This window comes from Pyxicephalus adspersus, chromosome 5, assembly GCF_032062135.1.
Source record: "Pyxicephalus adspersus chromosome 5, UCB_Pads_2.0, whole genome shotgun sequence".
Classification (NCBI taxonomy): Eukaryota; Metazoa; Chordata; class Amphibia; order Anura; family Pyxicephalidae; genus Pyxicephalus; species Pyxicephalus adspersus.
This window is the reverse complement of record NC_092862.1, coordinates 132,564,114-132,584,317: the sequence shown is the minus strand read 5'-3', so window position 1 is coordinate 132,584,317 and position 20,204 is coordinate 132,564,114. Positions and strand designations below refer to the sequence as shown.

Sequence of the window (20,204 nt, the reverse complement as noted above, 5' to 3'; positions counted from 1 at the left end):
AAACATTTTTTTTTACCTTAGCTTATTATGTACGTACACGTGCCAGAATAGAATAACCTTTTGCCCCCTTTTCAGTGCTGTTAGGGCACATTTTGACTTGTAGTTCTTGCAGACTGCAGGCTGGTCATTTTATTTGATATGATCGATCTCTTTTGAAGAGCTCTGACCTGCCTTATGTCTGTATGCTATACAGATTTTGGTCCAAAAACATCAAAGGCAGCAAGCAACGGGCGAGCTGAAAGAAAAGAGAAATACAATTTGTTGGGGAGGAAACTGGAGTGCTTATGCAGCACATTCTGGAAAATTAAAATAAGATTTTTGGACATGCATCAAGTGGCACCTCTGGGAAAGATGAGACTGTGTGAAATTCTGCATGTTGCAGGGCAGACTAACCGCACTGTGTATAAAGAGACGCTGGGGAAACAATTTCAGCCTTTACCTCAAAGAAAAACAAACTGATATGGTATGGGAATTCTGGTAACTGTAATTTTACTAGGTGCAGTACATTATACTTCAATATCCCTGATAGCAGAAAGTTTCAAACGGTTCTCATCAAAGAGGCTTGGCACAGATGGCATCTGGACTTTATTTTCTGCAATCCATTAAAAAAAAAGTGTGAAGTTTTTTTTACGATGACAATCTTGCTATGTAAAAAAAATAAAAAAACACAGAGACACAGTCTGTAAAACCATAAGTTTTATGCCTTTTTTTCTGGTGGGTGATATATATGTGCAATATTTGCTATCTTGACAAACTCTAGGTGCCTTTGCTGTCTTACACTTCTGAGTGTTGTTGGTACTGTGGTTCCTCTTGCCAGTCCCTACAGTATTTGACTACAGAAAATTAGTGATGTAGCGGCTGGTGAGAAGAACCATAGTGCCCACTTGGGTGAACTCCGTCAGGCACACGCAGGAAGACTTCTAAAATGTATTAAAAATAGAGCTGAACTAGTATATTTAATACAATGCTAATATATTTGTAACAGACATTTTATTTGTTAATTTTGGGAAAAAGCACAAAGTCATCAAGCATTACCAACTATTAACAAATAAAGACTTTTTTATTCTAGTTTCTACATTAATGTCTCCTACAAGCTTGCCCCAAAGACCCAACCCAGATAATCATATTTACATTTCAGTATTTTACTATTTGCAGATTTAGCTAGGTGCATGTGCAGTATCAGGGCATTTGATTAATATGCAGTAAATGGATTGACTTACAAATTGAATATATGGTGCATAATGAAGTGAATTATTCCTCGCAAGCTGAAAAAGGGCGGATTCACACCTGTGGTACAGCTCCTGGGCGAAAGGAGTAGTAAACTGGACAGAAAGTAACCAGGTTTGTACATGGCTGTGGCCGTGGCCCAGATCTTCAAAACACCATGTCGCTTTTGGGAACTGTGCATTGATTTGCTGTGGCCACAGCCACTTGCAGAAACTGTTCTCCATCTTCTCTGAATCACTTGAATGGGAGAGGTCAGGACCACGGTGAGCTGTGGTGCTCTGCAACATCCCTAAATGAGATGAACTACTATTAACTTTAGTCATACAATCCTGCTCTTTTAGATTTCCGTGCATGTAATTAAGTGAATTTCTACCACATTCACTAAGCTAAGTTAAACATCCCTTGCAGGATAATATTTCACCTTAGTAGGTGAACAGCCTAAATTTCCTGAGCAGTAAGGTAAGCATAGGTTCTTTTTGAAGAACAAGTGTTAACAAATGATGAAGCGAACGTGTGATTGAATTTGCAGTTTTCAAAAATCTGGTGATTTCCCTATAATGAATTCCTGGCAAAAGTCAGATTTACTCTGTTTTATCTTTTCCATAGTCTCAAACTACAGAAAAAACTTCATACCATTAGGCTTTTTTGCACTAGGCAAAAACAATAGCAGAATACAAGCGTATGGAGTGAGATTCCTTCAATGTTATTTTTATTTGACTCTTTAGCAGCCCCGAGAGTAAAACAAAACTTGTATAATTTAAAAAGCGGCTTCGGGCAGCAAATAAAATGAATTCATAAACTGAATTCCACTCTATTCACATTCAATATGAGTTTTAGATTGCAGTAAGAAGTAAGCTAGAGCCTGTTTGTATAATGGTAAAATCTTGTACAGACTAATTGTTATCGGAAACAATTGTCTGTGATAGTTTGGGGTGACAGATTTAGGAGTGATCGCTGTACAGACAGGCTGATCTTCTATTCTTTTGTTGGGGAGCGGGATTAGTAGGGACTACAAAAATCACCATCGCGGTCCTTCTTTTAGTGATCCAGCAGGGTGATCCAGCAGCACATCTCAGATGAATAAAATCTAACATCTGTACAGATCTTAAAGAAGACCTATCACCACATTTTTACCATTAAATAAAAGGGTGGATTTTTTAATTTTTTTTTTTAAGGGGGATCCCTCCTTTTTCAGTTTTATCCCGATGGTGGTAAAGACTAAATGGGAAAATACATCAAGCTGTGTGCTCCTCTTTCTGCACATGGCCAAGATCAGGCATGCGTCTTAAAGGGCTTTCCTTGAATGTAAAAATAAAAGTGTTGATCTCACTCGTGCAGTGTGCATTTTTTTTTAAATATTTTTAGGAAGACACATCATCAATTCTCATGTCTGTGCAGTGTGAGATTGGATGACGTGAGCAGAACCCGTAAATGTAAGACGGACGGTAGCCAAGCATTTTGTCCAAGCTAGAAAGAAGCTGGGTCAGGGCGGGACCTACTGGACCCCGTTCCTAGAGGGATTGAGGTGTTTTTTTGTTTTTTTTTGGTGGGGGCATGTAACGGTTTAAATTACTTTGGCTGAGGACTGGGTGGTAGAAAGAATCTTTCCTGATTTACTGCCACATTTGTAAATTACAACACTCAACCAGGAGATCTAAAGCTAAGAATTAAAAAAATGCAAGTATGTTGCTTTCTTATTGCAGAAGGGGCAGGTGATGTCTCTTTTGCAATAAAATAAACGTACCTGTCTATTTCCAATTATTTACCTAAACGCCCCTCCCTCCCTCGCTATCACTGACATCTTCACCCATTTATCTTCCTGGTTTGGGATCTTCGGCCATCTTGATTGACCAGTATTGATCTGATGTAACTCCCATGCATTTGCACCGAAGTTCATTCATTCCTGGCAACCATGTATTAATGTTAATATTACACAGTATTTGTATAGCGCCAACATATTACGCAGCGCTGTACAAAGTCCATAGTCTTGTCACTATCTGTCCCTCAAAGGGGCTCACAATCTAATGTCCCTACCATAGTCATATGTCTTAATACAGTCTTCGGTCAACTTTGGGGGAAGCCAATTAACCTAACTGCATGTTTTTAGAATGTGGGAGGGAACCGGAGTACCTGGAGGAAACCCTGGCTAACAAAGGGGGAACATACAAACTCCATGCAGATAATGTCCTGGCCAAGATTGGAACCTGGGGCCCAGCGCTGCAAAGGCCAGAATGCTAACCACCTAGCCACCGTGCTGCCCTAAATGACGTGTGCATTCTCATGCACAACTCGGTGTACATTATGAAAAGTTTGTGTACATTCAGGTAAGTTTGTTGCACTGCAGATATCGTCTACTCACAGTTATTTCATTTTTAGTTGCTCTTTAAACAGATTTATTTTAAGTAACAATCCAACATTTTTTGAACTTCTCAACTCTCCATTAAACACCTGTCAAAGGTATAAAGAGGAAATACATAACAGATTGTATCCATAGAGACCTACCAACAGCCAAACCAAAGCATTTGTACCTCCGACCACAGCTAAAATATCATTACACCAGGTATTGTTATATACAATGTCACATATGCCAAGTACTAAATAACTGCCCCCAGTGAAAATCAGAATGTGATTTATGTCAGATTGATATTGTTGGTGTGTTCTGTGGTAAATTGGGGTTTGTATGGATGTGAATCTGTTGCCATGGATACGGCCTGGTTTAAGGCCTTCTGATTCCATTCACACCTTGGACACCTGGATGAATTAACCAAAACTGTGAAACTCAAAATAAATACAGGCCTGAATGGTTGTCACCTTTTCCCTGATATTTATCCTTTGTCTATTGGTACCCTTAGAAAAAAAACATTAATAACAGAAACACAAAGACAGCCATTACTGACCTCTCCTTGTTGTCATGGTAACCATTGCTATTATTTACTTTCAGTCTCTGTCCAGAACCAATAATACACATATGATTTATGACTTTTTCAACTTTCCCAATTTGGGTCAGAGACCAAGAAAGTACTGAAGCAAATAAAGGAAAAATAATAGCCAAACCATAACAAATAAAATAGATTTACTTGGGTGGAGATTCACACCTTTGCATTGCTGTAACACATGGAATACAACATTGGGCAGACTCTAATACAATGTTTCTCAAACTTTTTTAAATGAGGGATCTCCTTGACAAAAAACATTCAGGTCTCCCTTCTATAATTTTTATACCTGCAGCTCACAGAACATTAGTGTAGTGGTCAGCAGGAATAATTCATCTTACATTGCTGGCCAATGGGAAGAATGTCATCCATACAGATAGCCAAAAAGATCATTGGTGTCACTCAAGGGAGTAAAAGATTGCTCATTGTTCAAGGAACCCCTAGCAACCTTTGGAGGAACCCTGGTTGAATAACACTGGTCTAATGTAAATGTTTTTAAAAAGTGCATGCACAATGAAATTAGCACTTTTCATACATTTTCCAAGAAAGCGCATCACCCAAACTGGCACCTGCGCAGTGTGAGATTGGGTGACATCAGCAGAAAAAGAAATAAAACACAAGACGATGACAGAACCCAATGTCCAGCCTAAACTGCTTGTAGAACAAGGAAGGTAGATGGGACTGCTGGACTAGGATCACAGAGGAATCAATGGTTTTACACCTGTGTTGTTTTTTTTATTACATTTTTAATTCCACTTTAGGCATATGATGAACTTGGTGGCAGAGAAGAATAAAACTCAATTACCCTGGTAATGTATCCTGCACAAAAAAGGCCAGATTTCCTTTAAATTATTGCTTATCTGTATACAAGATTCACATGAAACCTTCTTGAATAAATCACAAAAAAAAACTTTTTTCTTTCAGTTTGCTTTACCGGCAATCATAGTACACTTTGCGATGCGGTAAACTGTGCCAGAAAAGAAAAAGCAGACAAATTTGATATACTATTATAATATGTACGTTAAAATATGCTTTATCTTTTTCTTTTGTCACTCTCCTACATTACGGTACAGCACAAAGGATAAAATTGCTGAGTGTTCTTTCCTTGTTCAGTGGCAAAGATGCTTAAGATCGAAATGAGTCTTTTCTAGCTATTCTGTGAAATTGCCTCAATAGATGCATTTTATTATAAACTTGATTTTTTTCAGCTTTGGTGTTTTTTTTTTTCTTCTTTTTTTTCAATCTGCATTACTGTTTGAAAAGAATTTCTAAAGCAGAGCTATTGCTCACTTCATCAATATATATGTATAAAAATATGTCTGTATATTTGACTTCAAAGACATTTTACTTCTGTTTACTGCAACTCTTTTCATGTTCTTTTTTTGATTATTGCTCAGTAAAAATCCATTGGAGATTTAAAAAAATGCCTATTATTTAAAGTAAGTAGCCATAGTGCCATAGCTAGGATATAGGTAGAGGAGGGAAGCCCAGGAGGATGAAACAACAAGGTTCACTTTATTATTAGTTTATATCTGGACAGTGGTAATTTTTATCAGACTTTTTAAATTGGTCTGTTTAAATCAGTCTTTCTCAACTTTTTCAACCCAGAGGAACCCCTGAAATATTTTTTAGGTCTAAGGGAACCCCTGCTTAAATTAATTTGTTTGTGATCAGTGGGCAAAAATGGTGGCCAGTAGAATAAAGGTTCCTCTACAGTGTTGGCTAGAATACCCCTTTAAAAACAACTCAGATATCATTAGAGACATGCACCTGGCATTACCAAGAGGTGTTAACACAGGAACTTTGCAGACATCATCAAATAGGAGACAGCCAAGTTCAATGAATCCCTAGCAACTGCTAGTTTAGAATGGCTGGTTTACATGTATTTAAAAAAAGATGCCTACATTCTGTGGCATGCAGAATGTACATTTGATAACTTGATATAACACTTGATAACTTTTATAATAAAAAGAAAACAAAACTATTTATATTTTTTAAAACAGAGCCAAACCAAAAAAAGAACTATTGAGAGCTGTCACTTTATTTCAGATGGGACAAGCAATCTCATTTCTTTAAAAAAAACAACTTTACCTGCCTGAATGTGCATCATTTTTTGTTAAATGTACACTGAGCTGTGCATGTGCAGCCAAGTGAATAATCATGGCATCCCATTGAGTTATGTCATTGAATCCTGACCAATCAAGACAGTCAAAAAGTCTAAAACTGGAACATGACCAAGAGAGTGAGAAGAGCTGAGTTTAGTTCCACTTACCAGGTTCATCTGTATTCTTTGCTATACATTTTTATTGTTCACGGCCCATGTATTCAATAAAATCTTTAGTAAATTGCAAACACAAAGTTTGATTGTAGAAAATAGTGAATTTCATGTTGTAATGAATAATCCCATTATTCCCTAATAAATGGGAATATATAGGGTTCTATTTATAAAGCACTGTAAAAAAATCTTAGCGGCAGTGATGGATTTTCTACCAGAAATTAATTGCTTTGTTTTGTACATGGATGTAAATTACACCAAGAGGAATGTTGTATTGCTGTTTGTTACAGTGTGCTCCATTTTGCTTGTGAATCATTTTAGCCCAGAGCTATATATGGAGGTCAATGAAATGTAAACATTTTATCAATTTCTTATATGCTTTGCTTACTAGCTACCCAATTTTGCTGGTTTGAGTGGTGCGTTGTGCACAGTATAAAATGTACGTTCCTGGTCAGGATCTTTACTGTATTGGATTTTGAAAGAATTAGGACTTTAGTTTGTGTGAAATATCTAGTCAGCTTCTACACAAAGTAGGCAGCAGAATTTCTGGCTAAATGATTAATCATTCGGTAACACATTATTAGGTCTGCAATGTACTTAGCTGGAGTTCTACTTTATTATATATTGACCAACAATTCTTTTAACAAGTCATATACATTTGGACAGCTTTAAACCTGACATTTTTTTTAATATTGTTCTTTTCTTGCTTACATCCTACTTTTACTCTGATTTATTAATTATGGTATTGCAGTGTTTACATTTCTAATAAATAATAGGAAAAGAAACCCTGGAATTTATTCTGCTTGTATTATGCATAATTATGCCTCTTCCCTCCTTTATTTTATTGCATACCTTATTTTAGACTAAAAGACATCATTACTAGATCTTTGTGCTTATTGTGTAATGAAGGCAGAGCATAGCTAGTGGAAGGGGCTGGCAGGGTGCTGTACATTGCTTTTCTAAAACACGGTGACTGTGATAATGCTTACATGTTGTGCTGAGCCTCTGAAATCCAATGAATGAAAGGGGAATCCTAGGACAGTAAGGCTAAGGGGGAAAGGATAAATGATGCTGGATGTCCACTAACCAGGAAATAAGAGGTGCTCTATCTGACTTGCTGCAGTTTCTAAAGCACACTGAAAGAAGCTCACAATACAATTTCAGTGCAAGAGAGGAGGCTGGAGTTTGGCTTTAAAAGCATTTAGTATCTAAGCCGATCTTCCCTTTTTTCATGTAATTATCCTTTAATCAAAGAGCTTTACAATGATTGACCCCAGTCAGCTAACTGCCAGCACTGTAGATCACTTTCAGTAATTCTGTTTTTTTTTTTTTGCCTAATGAGTAATGAATTTCCAGTATTTTTGGGGTAATCTGGTGTCTGCAGGGATGTTGACACAGCCATAATGAATTCAGCCAATAAGAACAAGTCTACCAATATGGACTGTCCCTTCATTAATTTACAGTATTGTCAGCAGTGAATCGACAGATCAATGTCATTTGTTTAAGAATCAGTGCCGTTTTACTAGCTAGTGGAAATTAGCCCCAAGATCCCAGTAAAATCCCTCAAGTAGAAAATAATTAACACATTTTACAGTCAGTTTATCAAAGCGTGGTAAGATTTAAAGCACTTACAGCTAAGGCGGATTTTCATTGGTGATGCTATTACTTTCAATCTGTTCATGTAAGAGACCCTAAATAGTGGGTTGGTTCACCAAATTTTCAAGAACTGTAGTCAGTCTTCCCATGGGCAGTAGGAAAGCAATGTTGCAATGAGTTGCAGTTTTGCACAAGCAATTAGGAATGATTTCAACCATCCATCTATATTCATGTAGCAAACACTGAAGACAAAAATTTGTAAAAGTTGGTGGCTGGGTGCTGGAATCACTTGTGCACAATTGCAGCATGACAAGATTATCATAAATCAAAGAAAGCTAATGTCCCTTTAATGGTGACCGGCTTCAGGTAGTAGATCTATGGACAGGCTATGGACATATAGTATACATATACCTAAGAAACAGACAATAGGATTTAAAGTAACCCTGTCATTAAGGGGTCCAAACTTAACTAAAGGCAGCATGTGAAGGAAATTCTGTATACATTCTTTTTTGGAGACCTGCATGTTAAATTCTGCTCAGTAGTAGCTCTGTAACTGCTGCTGCAGACATGACAGAGGTTGATCAGAGCTTCAAAGATTCTTAAAACCTCCCCATGTGGCCCAGCAAACCATGTTTCCCCTTCCCCAAAATAAAGGCACCATCCCAAATTTATATTTGGGTCAGTTGGCCTAACAGCCATTTTATTACAGAAGTAACTCTTTCACAACTCCTAACAATGGTAATGCTGGTCCTCAAGGGCATTACCATTACATCTTGGCGTCTCCTATACCTCAACTATTGTTGCTTCCAGCCATACCCCAGTGCCTTGAGAATGGTATACAACATTAGCAGACCCTTTAGAATACAACTCTATAAAATCACCACATTTTATTCCTGGTTGAGACCACACCTAAAATGGGTCCCCATAATAAGATCCCCCATTCCACTAAATTTTCAGTTATGAGAACCTTAAACCACCAAAAACCAGAGAAGTTTGCTCCTCCAACACTGCCATGCACAAGACCGCCACTTCCTTCTTTACTCTTATCACTACTACTTTACTCTTATCACTGTTCACATACTCCGCTCATCACCCTTACCACCATTAGTCCATTAGTCTCACCTCTATCTAACCTCATCTTTAACCCTTTAACCCCTACCTGCCTGGCCTACCCTCACACCCCAGTCAAAACAACTCTCCACCTAAGCACCCTCCTCTTACCTGGCTCTAGGCCTTACTTTTCTATTGTGCATAATATCTGCTCTCCTGCTGCATGTTATGCGTTCCTCCCATTGGTTTGTGGTATGGTGATAGAGTAAGGAACCACAACAATCAGTAGTATAAGCAAGTATTTGACACTCTCAAAAATGCTTGATACCTACAGCAGTGAGGGATCTAATTTACAGAAAGTTTTAAGAGATGTTCTATCAGAAGGGTAAGTGTGCAACATTACCTTTAACAGCATTTGGCCAAGTTAACAAATTAACATTTTGGACTTTTCTCACCTTCAGTACCAGGGAAACTAGTCACAAGGATGAGCAGATAGAGTGTATCTCCCAAATAAGAATAGATACTGTAATAAAACCTAGTCCTTTACCACACAAAGCTTACAAAAATTCATATGGCTTCAAATATACTTTGTAGGTTAGAGAACAGGAGGGGAGAACCTGTTAGATGTTTTCCCTTTGCGGAAAATGCATTTTCCTTTCTATCTCAAAATCCAACAGGAAAGGAGACGCAATTTCCCTAGAGGAAGGTAAGTAAATTATTGGTTGTGCCTGAAAAAAGTGTCCACATTGGAAGATTTTTTTTCTTTTTTTATGTTTAGGTTAAAACATTTGGACAATGTTCAGCAGAACAAGGTGACTGAACCTCCCCATAGCTGCAAGGGGACCACAGACAGTAATACAACTTTGAAAGAGTCATACCCTTACTCTGATCTATCAAAAATGAAAAATAAGGTTTAGCTACACTTCCACTATGTTCTGAAAATTCTTGAATTAAAGAAAAGATATAGAACATATTTTAGTATAGTCCCTGCAACTTTTAGTTACTTTATACTTAGTTTGTTTTTTCTACTCATCTGACGGATCTAATAAAATCAAACATTTACTTGATTTTGCTTTACACCAGCTCTAAGTAATTGTATTTCATTGAAACAATCTGTTTATGCTCTGCGTGTTATAGCTGGTTAGGATCTGATTTGATATATATACTACAGAGGACAAAACTTTATTACAAAGTAAAATTAACTTTGTGTTTTATGTATTTTATATTCTATTGACTTTCATTGTTATAGTGGATTTAAAGTACAAGAAGTTGTCATCACAGTTTTGTTAATGACTAAAAATATTTCCAGGTCCTCAGATGAAGGCTGGTACTTATATGCGGACAGCTCCAATGGTGAATTTGGGCACACAGCTCACATCATGACTCCTCTAATTTCTCCCACTGGACCTAAATGCAAGCTAACATTCTGGACCTATATGAATGGCCCTACTGTGGGATCATTAAAGGTAAGCCCAGGAGCTGTAATAAAGGTATTTTCAATAATTTTCTATTTCTTTTTTTTAAGTTTGTCCAAGCTTTCAAAACTAATTACATTATCAACACACCAAAGAAGGAAATGCTTGTAAAATGAGTGTAAGGAGTGAACCTTAGGCATGATGTAATAAAGCTCGCCAAGACAGGAGAAGATAGACTTTCATGGGAGAACAGATTAAGCAGACCTGGAATGGATTTCTTAAAAATCATTTGCTACTAATTGGCAAATGTTTTTAATCCTGGACCAGATCCATTTCAGGTTTGCTGGATTACCCAAAAGCTTTAATAAATAAGGTCATATATATGTGACACAGGACCGTCAAACTTGTAGAAATTTGTCTTGGGTCATTCTTGAAATGAACGTTAATTTCAAATTTATATTAACCCGATTGAATTGATTGGAGATTTATAAGAATAGAAATTGTTGCTGGTGTTCATCAAGCTTACTACAGAAAGGAAACAATGCGGTCAAAGAGTAATATCATGTAGTATGATCCCTTTGAGAAGTCTATTTGTGGACAAGTCCACCAAATAATAAGCACCATGTCATCATTAGGACAGCCTTGAGAACACTAATTTTGATAGCAAGCATTGCACATGCTAGTTTTGCAGGTGTCAACTACCAAGAAATAAGTAGACTAAAGATAATTATTAGGGTTGACATTTTAGTACAATTTCTAACTACAGTTTATCACAGTTTCAAAGTCCTCCTGAGAGTGGGTATCATATACCCGTTTTTGTTGAGCGTTTAGGGATGGTGGGGAACTACAACAAGTACCAAATAAATCATCACACATAAGTGTAAGAAGAAAGATGGTTCCCTTTTGAGTAATTGTACGGCCCTGGTCCAGCACCAGTACTCACCAGACGACAATCCCCCAATCTAATGCCACAGTCTTCACCTATAACAAGCCCTTGCTCAGCCTTGGGGGACTGATTGCATCTCCCAGCACACAGTTGCCCCCAGGACATAATGCAAGGGATGGTGTCTGGGAAAGGGCTGGCAGAGGACCAGGAGCCCACAGATTAAGCAGTACAAAGTTCTACAAAGCTAAATATAAGGTATAAAGCCAAGGTCATACACTGGCGATCAGACCACCAGACAAGGTACAGAAGAAGTACCACAAGCAGAGTCACAGGCAAAAGGTCAGTCCAGGCTACGTACAATTGATGGGTCAGGTACAGGCAATGGTCAGCAACAGCAAGGATGCTGCAAGCTGCAGAGCACTAATTCATCGATCTCCTCTGCTGCTGTAAGTGCCGCCACCAGAGGGAATATGCACACTGTACTGCGGTGGAACATTATCCTGGATTGCTGGCGAGAAGTGCGTCTCCTAACAGTAATTTAGTAATCCAGTATCCTGAAAGTAAGGAAGCCTATGTGAGTCAGAAGGTGTGTTTATTTATTTATTTTTTTGGAAACGGAAAGTCTCCCAAATGCGTGCTGTCAATTTATCCAATCCCGGTCAATATTAATGTTGTTGATGGGAGAAAGGTGAAATGATAATTAGAAGCAACTTATTTTACTTTATGTTTCATAAAAAGATAGAATAGTTATATTGGGATATATCTGCACTAACTTTCCTTTATAATAAATTATCCCCTAAATACTTTTTTTTTAACATCAAGCCCTATTGAGATACGTTATAAGTGTATGCCAGTATTTCCAAACCAGGATTCCTCCCGAGGTTGTTGAGGGTTCCTTGAGCAACAAGCAATTTGTGCCTCTGTTTGTCAGAGATACCAAGTGATAGCAAGGATCATTTTGGCTATCTGTGTGATATTATTTATATTTGCAAGCAATGCAAAAGGCATTTTTCCCAATGTCCCAATATTCTCATTTCCAAATGAGGATATTGTAATTATAGCAGGGGTTTCCTGAAGAACTAAACGTTTTTTCTAGGGTTCCGCCATGTTATAAAGGTTGAGAAAGGCTGCTATATGCACTCATGCCTTTTTGGGCTTTAAAACATTGTTCTGGGCTAGCTTCCTAATGGTAACAATACTGGATCCACCCTGTGCATTGGGTGTTGGCCTAGCCACTTGTAGTCACAATAGGGGTGCATGTAATAGGGTGACGATGAGTGCAAGATCACAACTGGGAGTCAGCTGCCACCCCATAATAGGAATTGTCTGAACGGGCAATTCAATAGCTGGATCATCATGGAAAATGTATTGAATTCATCTGATTTTAACATTAAAAACTGTTTAAATTATTTTAAATTAAAATAATTTAAATTAAAATTTAAATTAAAATCTTATATGGGGCTTTATATTTCAGAAAGATGGGTATTCCAAGTGGTACCACTGCATGTAATTGGTTTGGAACCAGCTTAATGGTAACACGGTTGGTGTTTCTACATACCTCTAAGGTGTTTATAGCTAAATCCCTAATGATTATCCTTTATCAAATTATCATGGTTTTGAACCAGCACTGAACCAGCCAAAGACCTGCATACAATTAAAATGAATGAGAACAGGTCAAAACTGTTTTTCACTGGCATTTGAAGGTGGTGCAATTGTGTTGAGGTTTTGCAGAAGCTCCATGCAATGTCTCAGGTTGTCATCCCAAGCGTCATCAGGGTTTTCCTTTCCCCAGTCAATCACAGAGCACTAGAGGTGAATGAATGGGGAGACTTGTCCCCATTTAGCCTCTAGTGCTGGGGATCTCCCCAAATATTGCTGCTGCAGCCTCATTTATTGAGAACAGTGTGCGATCCCCGGCACTAGAGGTTAAATGGGGACAAGTCTCCCCATTCAAAACCTCTAGTGCTCTCTGATTGGCTGAGGAAAGCACTATCCCTATTCCTGGATTGAGTTTCTCTATCTAGGAAAACAGAACTCCTGTGTTCTTGGATAGAGAAATTCTATCCAAAAACACATACAACTAGTAATGGGCTGCAAGAGGAATCAGGGGAGCGAAGCTGACAGTTTCTCTATCCAGGAACACATACAAGAACACATACAACTAGTAAAGGGCTGCAAGAGAATTCAGGGGAGTGGAGCTGTTGGCTGTGCTCCCTTGATTGCTCTTGCACCATGGACTTTAATGATGTTCAAATTTGGCATTTGATCACCGGAATAATATCCCCCTATTCGATCGAATAGCTGTTGAATCAAATAGTGAGATATTCGACCAACACTAGTAACCACATGGGTAACAGTGGCAGTTGAAATTCAGTGCCACTGTTACCCATGTGGTTCTTAACTAACCTTTCAAAATACAATATAATTCTTCAGTTTCAATTTACTAACTTTGTATATAACTACCCAGACACATAGACCATGATCTTAAAGGTCAACTATACTCCTAATGCAAGCTGTCCCCCACCTCCATGAGTTCAACCCACCTAGTTGAATATTAACCTTTCTCTTCATTCCAGTTAGGCCCAAGAAGCCTGCGACAATGGGGAGATAGGTGTGGGCCAGCATGACTGAGGGGGGAAAGCCAAAAGGTCATGTGTGAGAGAAGGGGGGTGAGTGGTCTGAGCTGAGGTGAGGTGTCAGTATAGGTAGTTAAGGAAAACAAAGGGAGGGATAAAGTGAAGTATATAAAATAAGGGGAAAGAAGGGTGAGGTCAGAAAATTGCCAGTTGGAAAGAGGAAAGATTTCCACCCTCCCGCCCTGGGGATTTGGATGACGGAATAAGGTGAGGCGGTGTTAGGTCCTCAAGGACAGGGGATTGTGTAGATGGGTGTTAAAGTGATGGACTGTGGAGAGCCATCTTTGGTATAGGATCTCCAAAAAACTGGTTAATGGAGGGTTAACCTCCCTAGCGGTTCATTTGTTTCCGTTTTTTTATGTCTAAAAGCGGTATAATAAAGTTTGAAACACAAAATCAGGAAAAAACAATTATTTGAATCAATTTAAAAATCTATATATTTTAAACACAGATCCATAGTCAATGGTGGTGAAGAAGTTAATGCCTGCCGAGGACCTGCCACCTGAAGGGGAGGAGTTATAGGTTATAAAGTTTTAAAGGAATAGTTAAATGGCTCTTGCATAACTCAGTCCGGTCATTTTCACTATGTAGCCCTTCCCAACACCCCAAAGCGTTTTCTTGCCTGGTCATCCTTTTGATGGACATGCATACAGCACTCCCATGCATTCCTAGTGAAAAGCCAAACTAGTAACCTAACCCTTTGTGCAAATAAAAAATAATATGCACTTTGGAGAAAACCCTTCTACAGAAGGCAACATTGGATGGTTTAATCACTCATGAACATGCAACCATTCTCTACATTTCTGTGACCATTTTTAGTGGTGGCTTGTTGCATATGCTATTGTGCACTTGTCAGTGGGTTAACTTCTAAAGAAATTTTTTTTAAATAATTTTTAAATGCTTTTGCAACATATCACAATCAATCTATCTCACGCCATACAGCCAATTTTTTCTGTCTGGAAGTATTGTTTCATTACTATCCAGCACATCAAATGTGTATTTTGTAAGCATATGATTTTTCATTGTAAATCAAGTCTTAAGTGTTTATTGTAATTCATGAAATTTGGCTGTTTATGTTTGCTTTCATGATTAAACATTAATATATTCAGTACAGTGGTAATGGGATTACGTACTGTTATTTCTTATGACTATTTTGTGATGTTAATGAACAGGATTAGCACATAGGATCATTTGCAATTCATTACAGATGCAAACATTTTGTTTCCAAACAATATCTGCAGGAGAAGAGACGCCAGAGCAAATTCAGTAAACACCATTACACTTCCCTGAATCTTTGATGTTTGTAAATTGGAAGCTTATACAAGCTGGACTGTCCTCTGTGGTATCTTCCTACTGTATATATTTTGTTGTACATCTATATGTACTTGTTATTTATATTTTTAGTAATTTCTACTATTAGAAATATAGGATAGATGGAATTTTACTTCTCAGTTTGTAGCCCTTTCTGTAATTAATTATGAATTTTTGGCATCATCATCACATTAATTTTTTTCACCTAAACAATTAAAAAAGATTTTCAATATATTGGACTTGGAGTCCATGCAAGTGTCTTTCCGTCACTTTACACAGTCTTACATCCAAAGAAATGAGAAGTCTTTGATGCAACAAAGCTGGTTTAGCTGCAAAGCACAAAGCAGTGCCAAATTTCTGCAAGATGACACTCAATTTTTGTCAAAATGAGCCTGTAGTTAATGATGTCTTGAAAGTAAGGTCTTCACCAAAAATGTAATGCTCTTTCATTGTGGCCTACAGGTACTTATCCATCTTGGTAACATGACATATGAACTATGGTCCCAAAGTGGTAAACAAGGAGCAAGTTGGAAAAGAGCTGAAGTTTACCTAAGAACCTTGTCTAACTTTCAGGTTTGTCTTATTTTATCCATTCCATAATGTAATTGTACAATAAATACATGCATATTCTATTTATGTATTCATCAAAACTCACAAAAAAGCTTGTTGTTTTTTAAAGGTCCCTTTTTTTAGTTCTGGGCATTGGTTTAATAAAGGAATCGTCTGTTCTTGCAAGAGATACTTCACTGAGATTAGTAATTAGGATAAAGTTCTGCTGATTTAGGCCTTCCAATTATCCACACAGAAAATCCTGTTTTTTAGACTTCCTTACACTTAATAGAGTATTCCTTGACAGTGAACTATCACCACATTAATTAAGTAATTTATGCCATGTAAGGGTGATAATTCACCTTGGTGAGTGAACAGCCTAATCTCCTTTGGTAAATTAATCCCAATATATTCATAGGCTTTTCAGTATTAGTTTCAAAGTTAGGGTACAAGTTCTCCTTGTAGTAACTGTTTGGTCTGTCTGGTAGGAAGTGTCTGTCTGGTGACTCGCCTAACCCTTCCTCATACACTCGCTGATGTGTGATCACTTTTACTTTTTCTGGAAAATGTATAAAGAACTTATGCCCTATAGTTGGGTTGCCCTCTGATCTCTTTCTCCTGGCTTAAAGCACTCAACCTCCACCCAGGCCACCAACTGTAGTTTCCTTAGGGATAAATCTGGCAAATGGAGCCAATCAAAATCATTAGGCCTACATGGCCAGTCAAAATCTTCTTCACTCCTGTGCGACATGCTGGCAATCAAAGAAAAAGAACAAGGAGAAATGGCAGAGATAGCATTTATGACCTTAAAGGAGCAACAAATGCCATGGTCTCCATCTTCTCTGGGCTCCCAGTAACTGTAGGTGGTGGTAATGACATCCTTGTGCACAAGGATATCTTCTTTCTGGTGTTCCAGGATGAACAGAGTGGTATAGGAGTAAGGAACTGGTAAGTTTGTGCTTCTGGGAAAGTTAAGTGACCCTTGTGTGGTGCATATTGTAGTTGTTGCATCCAGGTTACAAGGTGCTGCAACCCATGAAAACCAAATGCAAGTCACATGTCCTTGCTCTGACTAAGGTAATATCTAGTTTCTATGATTTATTGCACTGCATGATTTATATTTTATTGTTTTCTGATCTCCTTATTCGAACAAGTCCATTGCATTTTCATACTTACCCCGGTAACTCAGAGAAGTGTCCTTTGTCTCATCTGATTGTTCTAACTATATATCTGAAATGAGAACCAAAGTAGCCTGGAGACCGCGACTGTAACAAGAACTTATTATTACATTTCCCATTCTGTTACCCTCATAAGATTCCCCTAGGAGTATAACGGAATGTCTAATTTACTGGAGCGAAGCTGAAATATAGTACCATAAACAATGTCAGCGGCATGGTAATTAATTGGACTTACCATATGTTCAACAATGTGTCTCCTAGCCAAATAATTAAAGCGATATGTATTTGTGCTCGGGTATCTTGTTTAGCATACAGTAGTTCTTGGAAGATCATCTCTCAAATGTTAAACAGGAGAACGCCATGCGCTTAGGTAATGAGGCAATCTGCTCGGATGGCATAAAACAGGGGGTATTGTTCAAGAGCGGGTATTTTTAGCGGTGACATTTTGATATCACTTCTGTGTGAAACAGTTTCATGTTTCAAAACTTTAAATAAAGATATGACAATGTACAAGAGAAAACTCAAACCCTGCTGTTACTAAGTTGTTTTTCTCTGCAGGAGTTGGAGGCTTAGCTATAAAATACAAAGGATATCAAAGGAAAAGGATGAAAATGTGAATGCTGGTATTTCTGTGCTAAGAGAAATAAGCAGGCTGCTACTGATGAGCTTTTTCTGAAAATGCACTTTGCCTGGCAGGCATTCTAATCCAGTGTTTCTCAACCAGGCTTCTGTGGAACTCTAGCGCTTTGTTCGGAGGTTGCTAGGGGTTCCTTGAGCAATGAGCAGTTGACAACTCTCAGGTCAGTTTAGGTGACACCAGTGATATTTATTATTATATTTATATTATAGTAGGTTTTCCCTAAAGACCTGAAAGGTATTTCAAAGATTCCCCCACATTAACAAAAAAACTAAGAAAGACTGTTAGAATCTTTTGACTTTTAGAGACTCCATCAATGGAAAACAAAACTATTCCCATTATAAAGTTCAGGCAAATAGAATAAAAGAGCTCTTTGGGAGCCTCCAAAACCCAGCAGATATGACCACATTACAGGTTGATTAGATCAGCAGTGGTCCGCGAAAAAATTTATGGTGATCCGCAGCTCTTGCCGGTGCGCCCCCCCCAGTGGGGTCAGGAGAAAGACCATGCTGGGGGGGGCACCAGCCAGAGCCGCGGACCTTGTCTCCCATACCGATTTTAGGCTGAGGGGGCTCAGAGACACACCCCGCCCGCCCACAGGCTTAGGTCCGGAGGCCGTGCATTTAGTGGTCTGTAGGTCCGAAAAGGTTGGGGACCACTGGATTAGATGGCAAAATTAGTGCCTGCCCTTTATTGCTTCCTGCACATTTTTATTGGCTATTAAAGGGGGGGGGATAATATTGAGATGAATTTGTGGGAACGGCAAGTTCTGACACTCCCTGCATGTGTTGAAGCTATACCTATTGGAACAAAGTATGCAATATTATTAGCAAGGTTTTTTTGGAAAAGCTGCACTTATGTTCAAGGTTTTATTTTGCTGATAATCTGGTCTTGCAGCCTCAATATTTTGCTTCATTTTTATTTTATATTAAGAGAGACAAGGTGTTGTTATCAACTAAACCAACCACAGCATGACTATGACAGACAGATTTCCAAGAAACAAGAAGCTGGGGTACATTTGCTCAATGGGAACACAGACACAGATAAACTCACAAACAGCCTTTCATGCAGAACATAAAACAATAAAAATTCACAATTCAAAAATTTAAAAAATGGAATATTTATTTTCCTTTTGTTAAACGGTAAGCCATCCTTTTACAAAATGTTCAGAATTTGATGATTTGAAAGATTTGGCTGGTGCTGGATATGTAATTGATTTTGTTCTTCATTATCAACGAGGGTAAAAAATGTGAAATGGCTGGTTTCTGAAATTAATGAGATTTTCTAACATTAGTAACATGCTAAAATGAAAACCTATATGTGAAAATTTTACTATAAGGTATGCAGAGTCCAAATATGTCAGATCTACTTAAAAAATCCATGTAAAATTACTTATTTGCCTGCCATTCCACTGTTCAGAAATTTATTTCTGATGCACAGCTGACAAGGATCAGCTTAACGCAAAACATGGCATCTCACTGCACATGTGTTGGTGTGCAGCATTGCAATTCATTAATAATGGAACCCTAAACACACCTTAGCAATGTGTCATGGACTATATATTTGGGGGGTAACATTGTTTGGCATTGTGTTAGTGGTAAATGTTCCAGTTTATTGGGTATTCATAGGCAGTAATTAATCTATTTCAGATTCAGTACTTTATAAACAGTCCCTTGATTGCATAAAATTTGAACTACATTTTCTCGAAATGCATTTCAAGTTCTACCTATCTTCACTGCTAATTATTTATCCCATGCAGATCGTTCTACAAGCCAAACGAGGGGTCAGCTATGTTGGAGATGTGACTGTGGATGACATATCTTTTGAGAACTGTTCACCAATGCAGATCCAAGATAAACAGTGCACATCCGAGGAGTTCATGTGTGCCAATAAGTACTGCATTCCCAAGAACAACTTGTGTGACTTTGTCAATGATTGTTCTGACAATTCTGATGAGAATCCGTACATATGTCGTAAGTCACTGAGCATGCTGTAGAAATACTCCTTGTAATGACTGCAACAGGCCTGAGTGTAAACCTGAGAAAAGAACCTGTGCTTAACCCATGCAGACTGTGCAGGCTTGCAAGGTTCATGTGCTTATATGCTTATTGATTTTGCAATAACTGTAACATTACTTATGATTATCGTGGTATGTCTATTATTTTTTAGGGGGAACACAACACTGATTTCCCTACAATGCACATTAGTAGTAGTGAGCACTAGAGTTCGCCCTTTCGGGAAAATCTCTTTCTCTAGCCCAAATGGGCAAAACACAGTAATAACCTAGTGGAGGGATTGCAGTGAACAGTGAAAGACACACTACCAGAGTCTGCCAGTAATGTCAGATAGCCTCTACTTTGTCCAAGAGCTTAATGTTCTCTTTCACTGGAATAGTACCATATACTAGGGTACTAAAATTTCCTCAAACTTCCAATGGTTTCGCAAAACCATCGGAAGAGAAAATTAAAACAGGAGGATTCCCAGAGCTGCATTCAGCAACTGCATTCAGGT

General features: G+C 38.1%; 1 protein-coding gene across 1 annotated transcript in view; it reads left to right on the top strand.

Moving 5' to 3' along the window:
- Positions 1 to 20,204, top strand: part of MALRD1 (MAM and LDL receptor class A domain containing 1) — a 225,882-nt gene that overhangs the window by 110,176 nt on the left and 95,502 nt on the right. The window contains exons 20-23 of the mRNA XM_072413411.1: positions 3,685 to 3,787; positions 10,391 to 10,547; positions 15,792 to 15,902; positions 19,453 to 19,666. Coding sequence (XP_072269512.1) covers positions 3,685 to 3,787; positions 10,391 to 10,547; positions 15,792 to 15,902; positions 19,453 to 19,666 — 585 coding nt within the window. The remainder of the gene's footprint in view (positions 1 to 3,684; positions 3,788 to 10,390; positions 10,548 to 15,791; positions 15,903 to 19,452; positions 19,667 to 20,204) is intronic.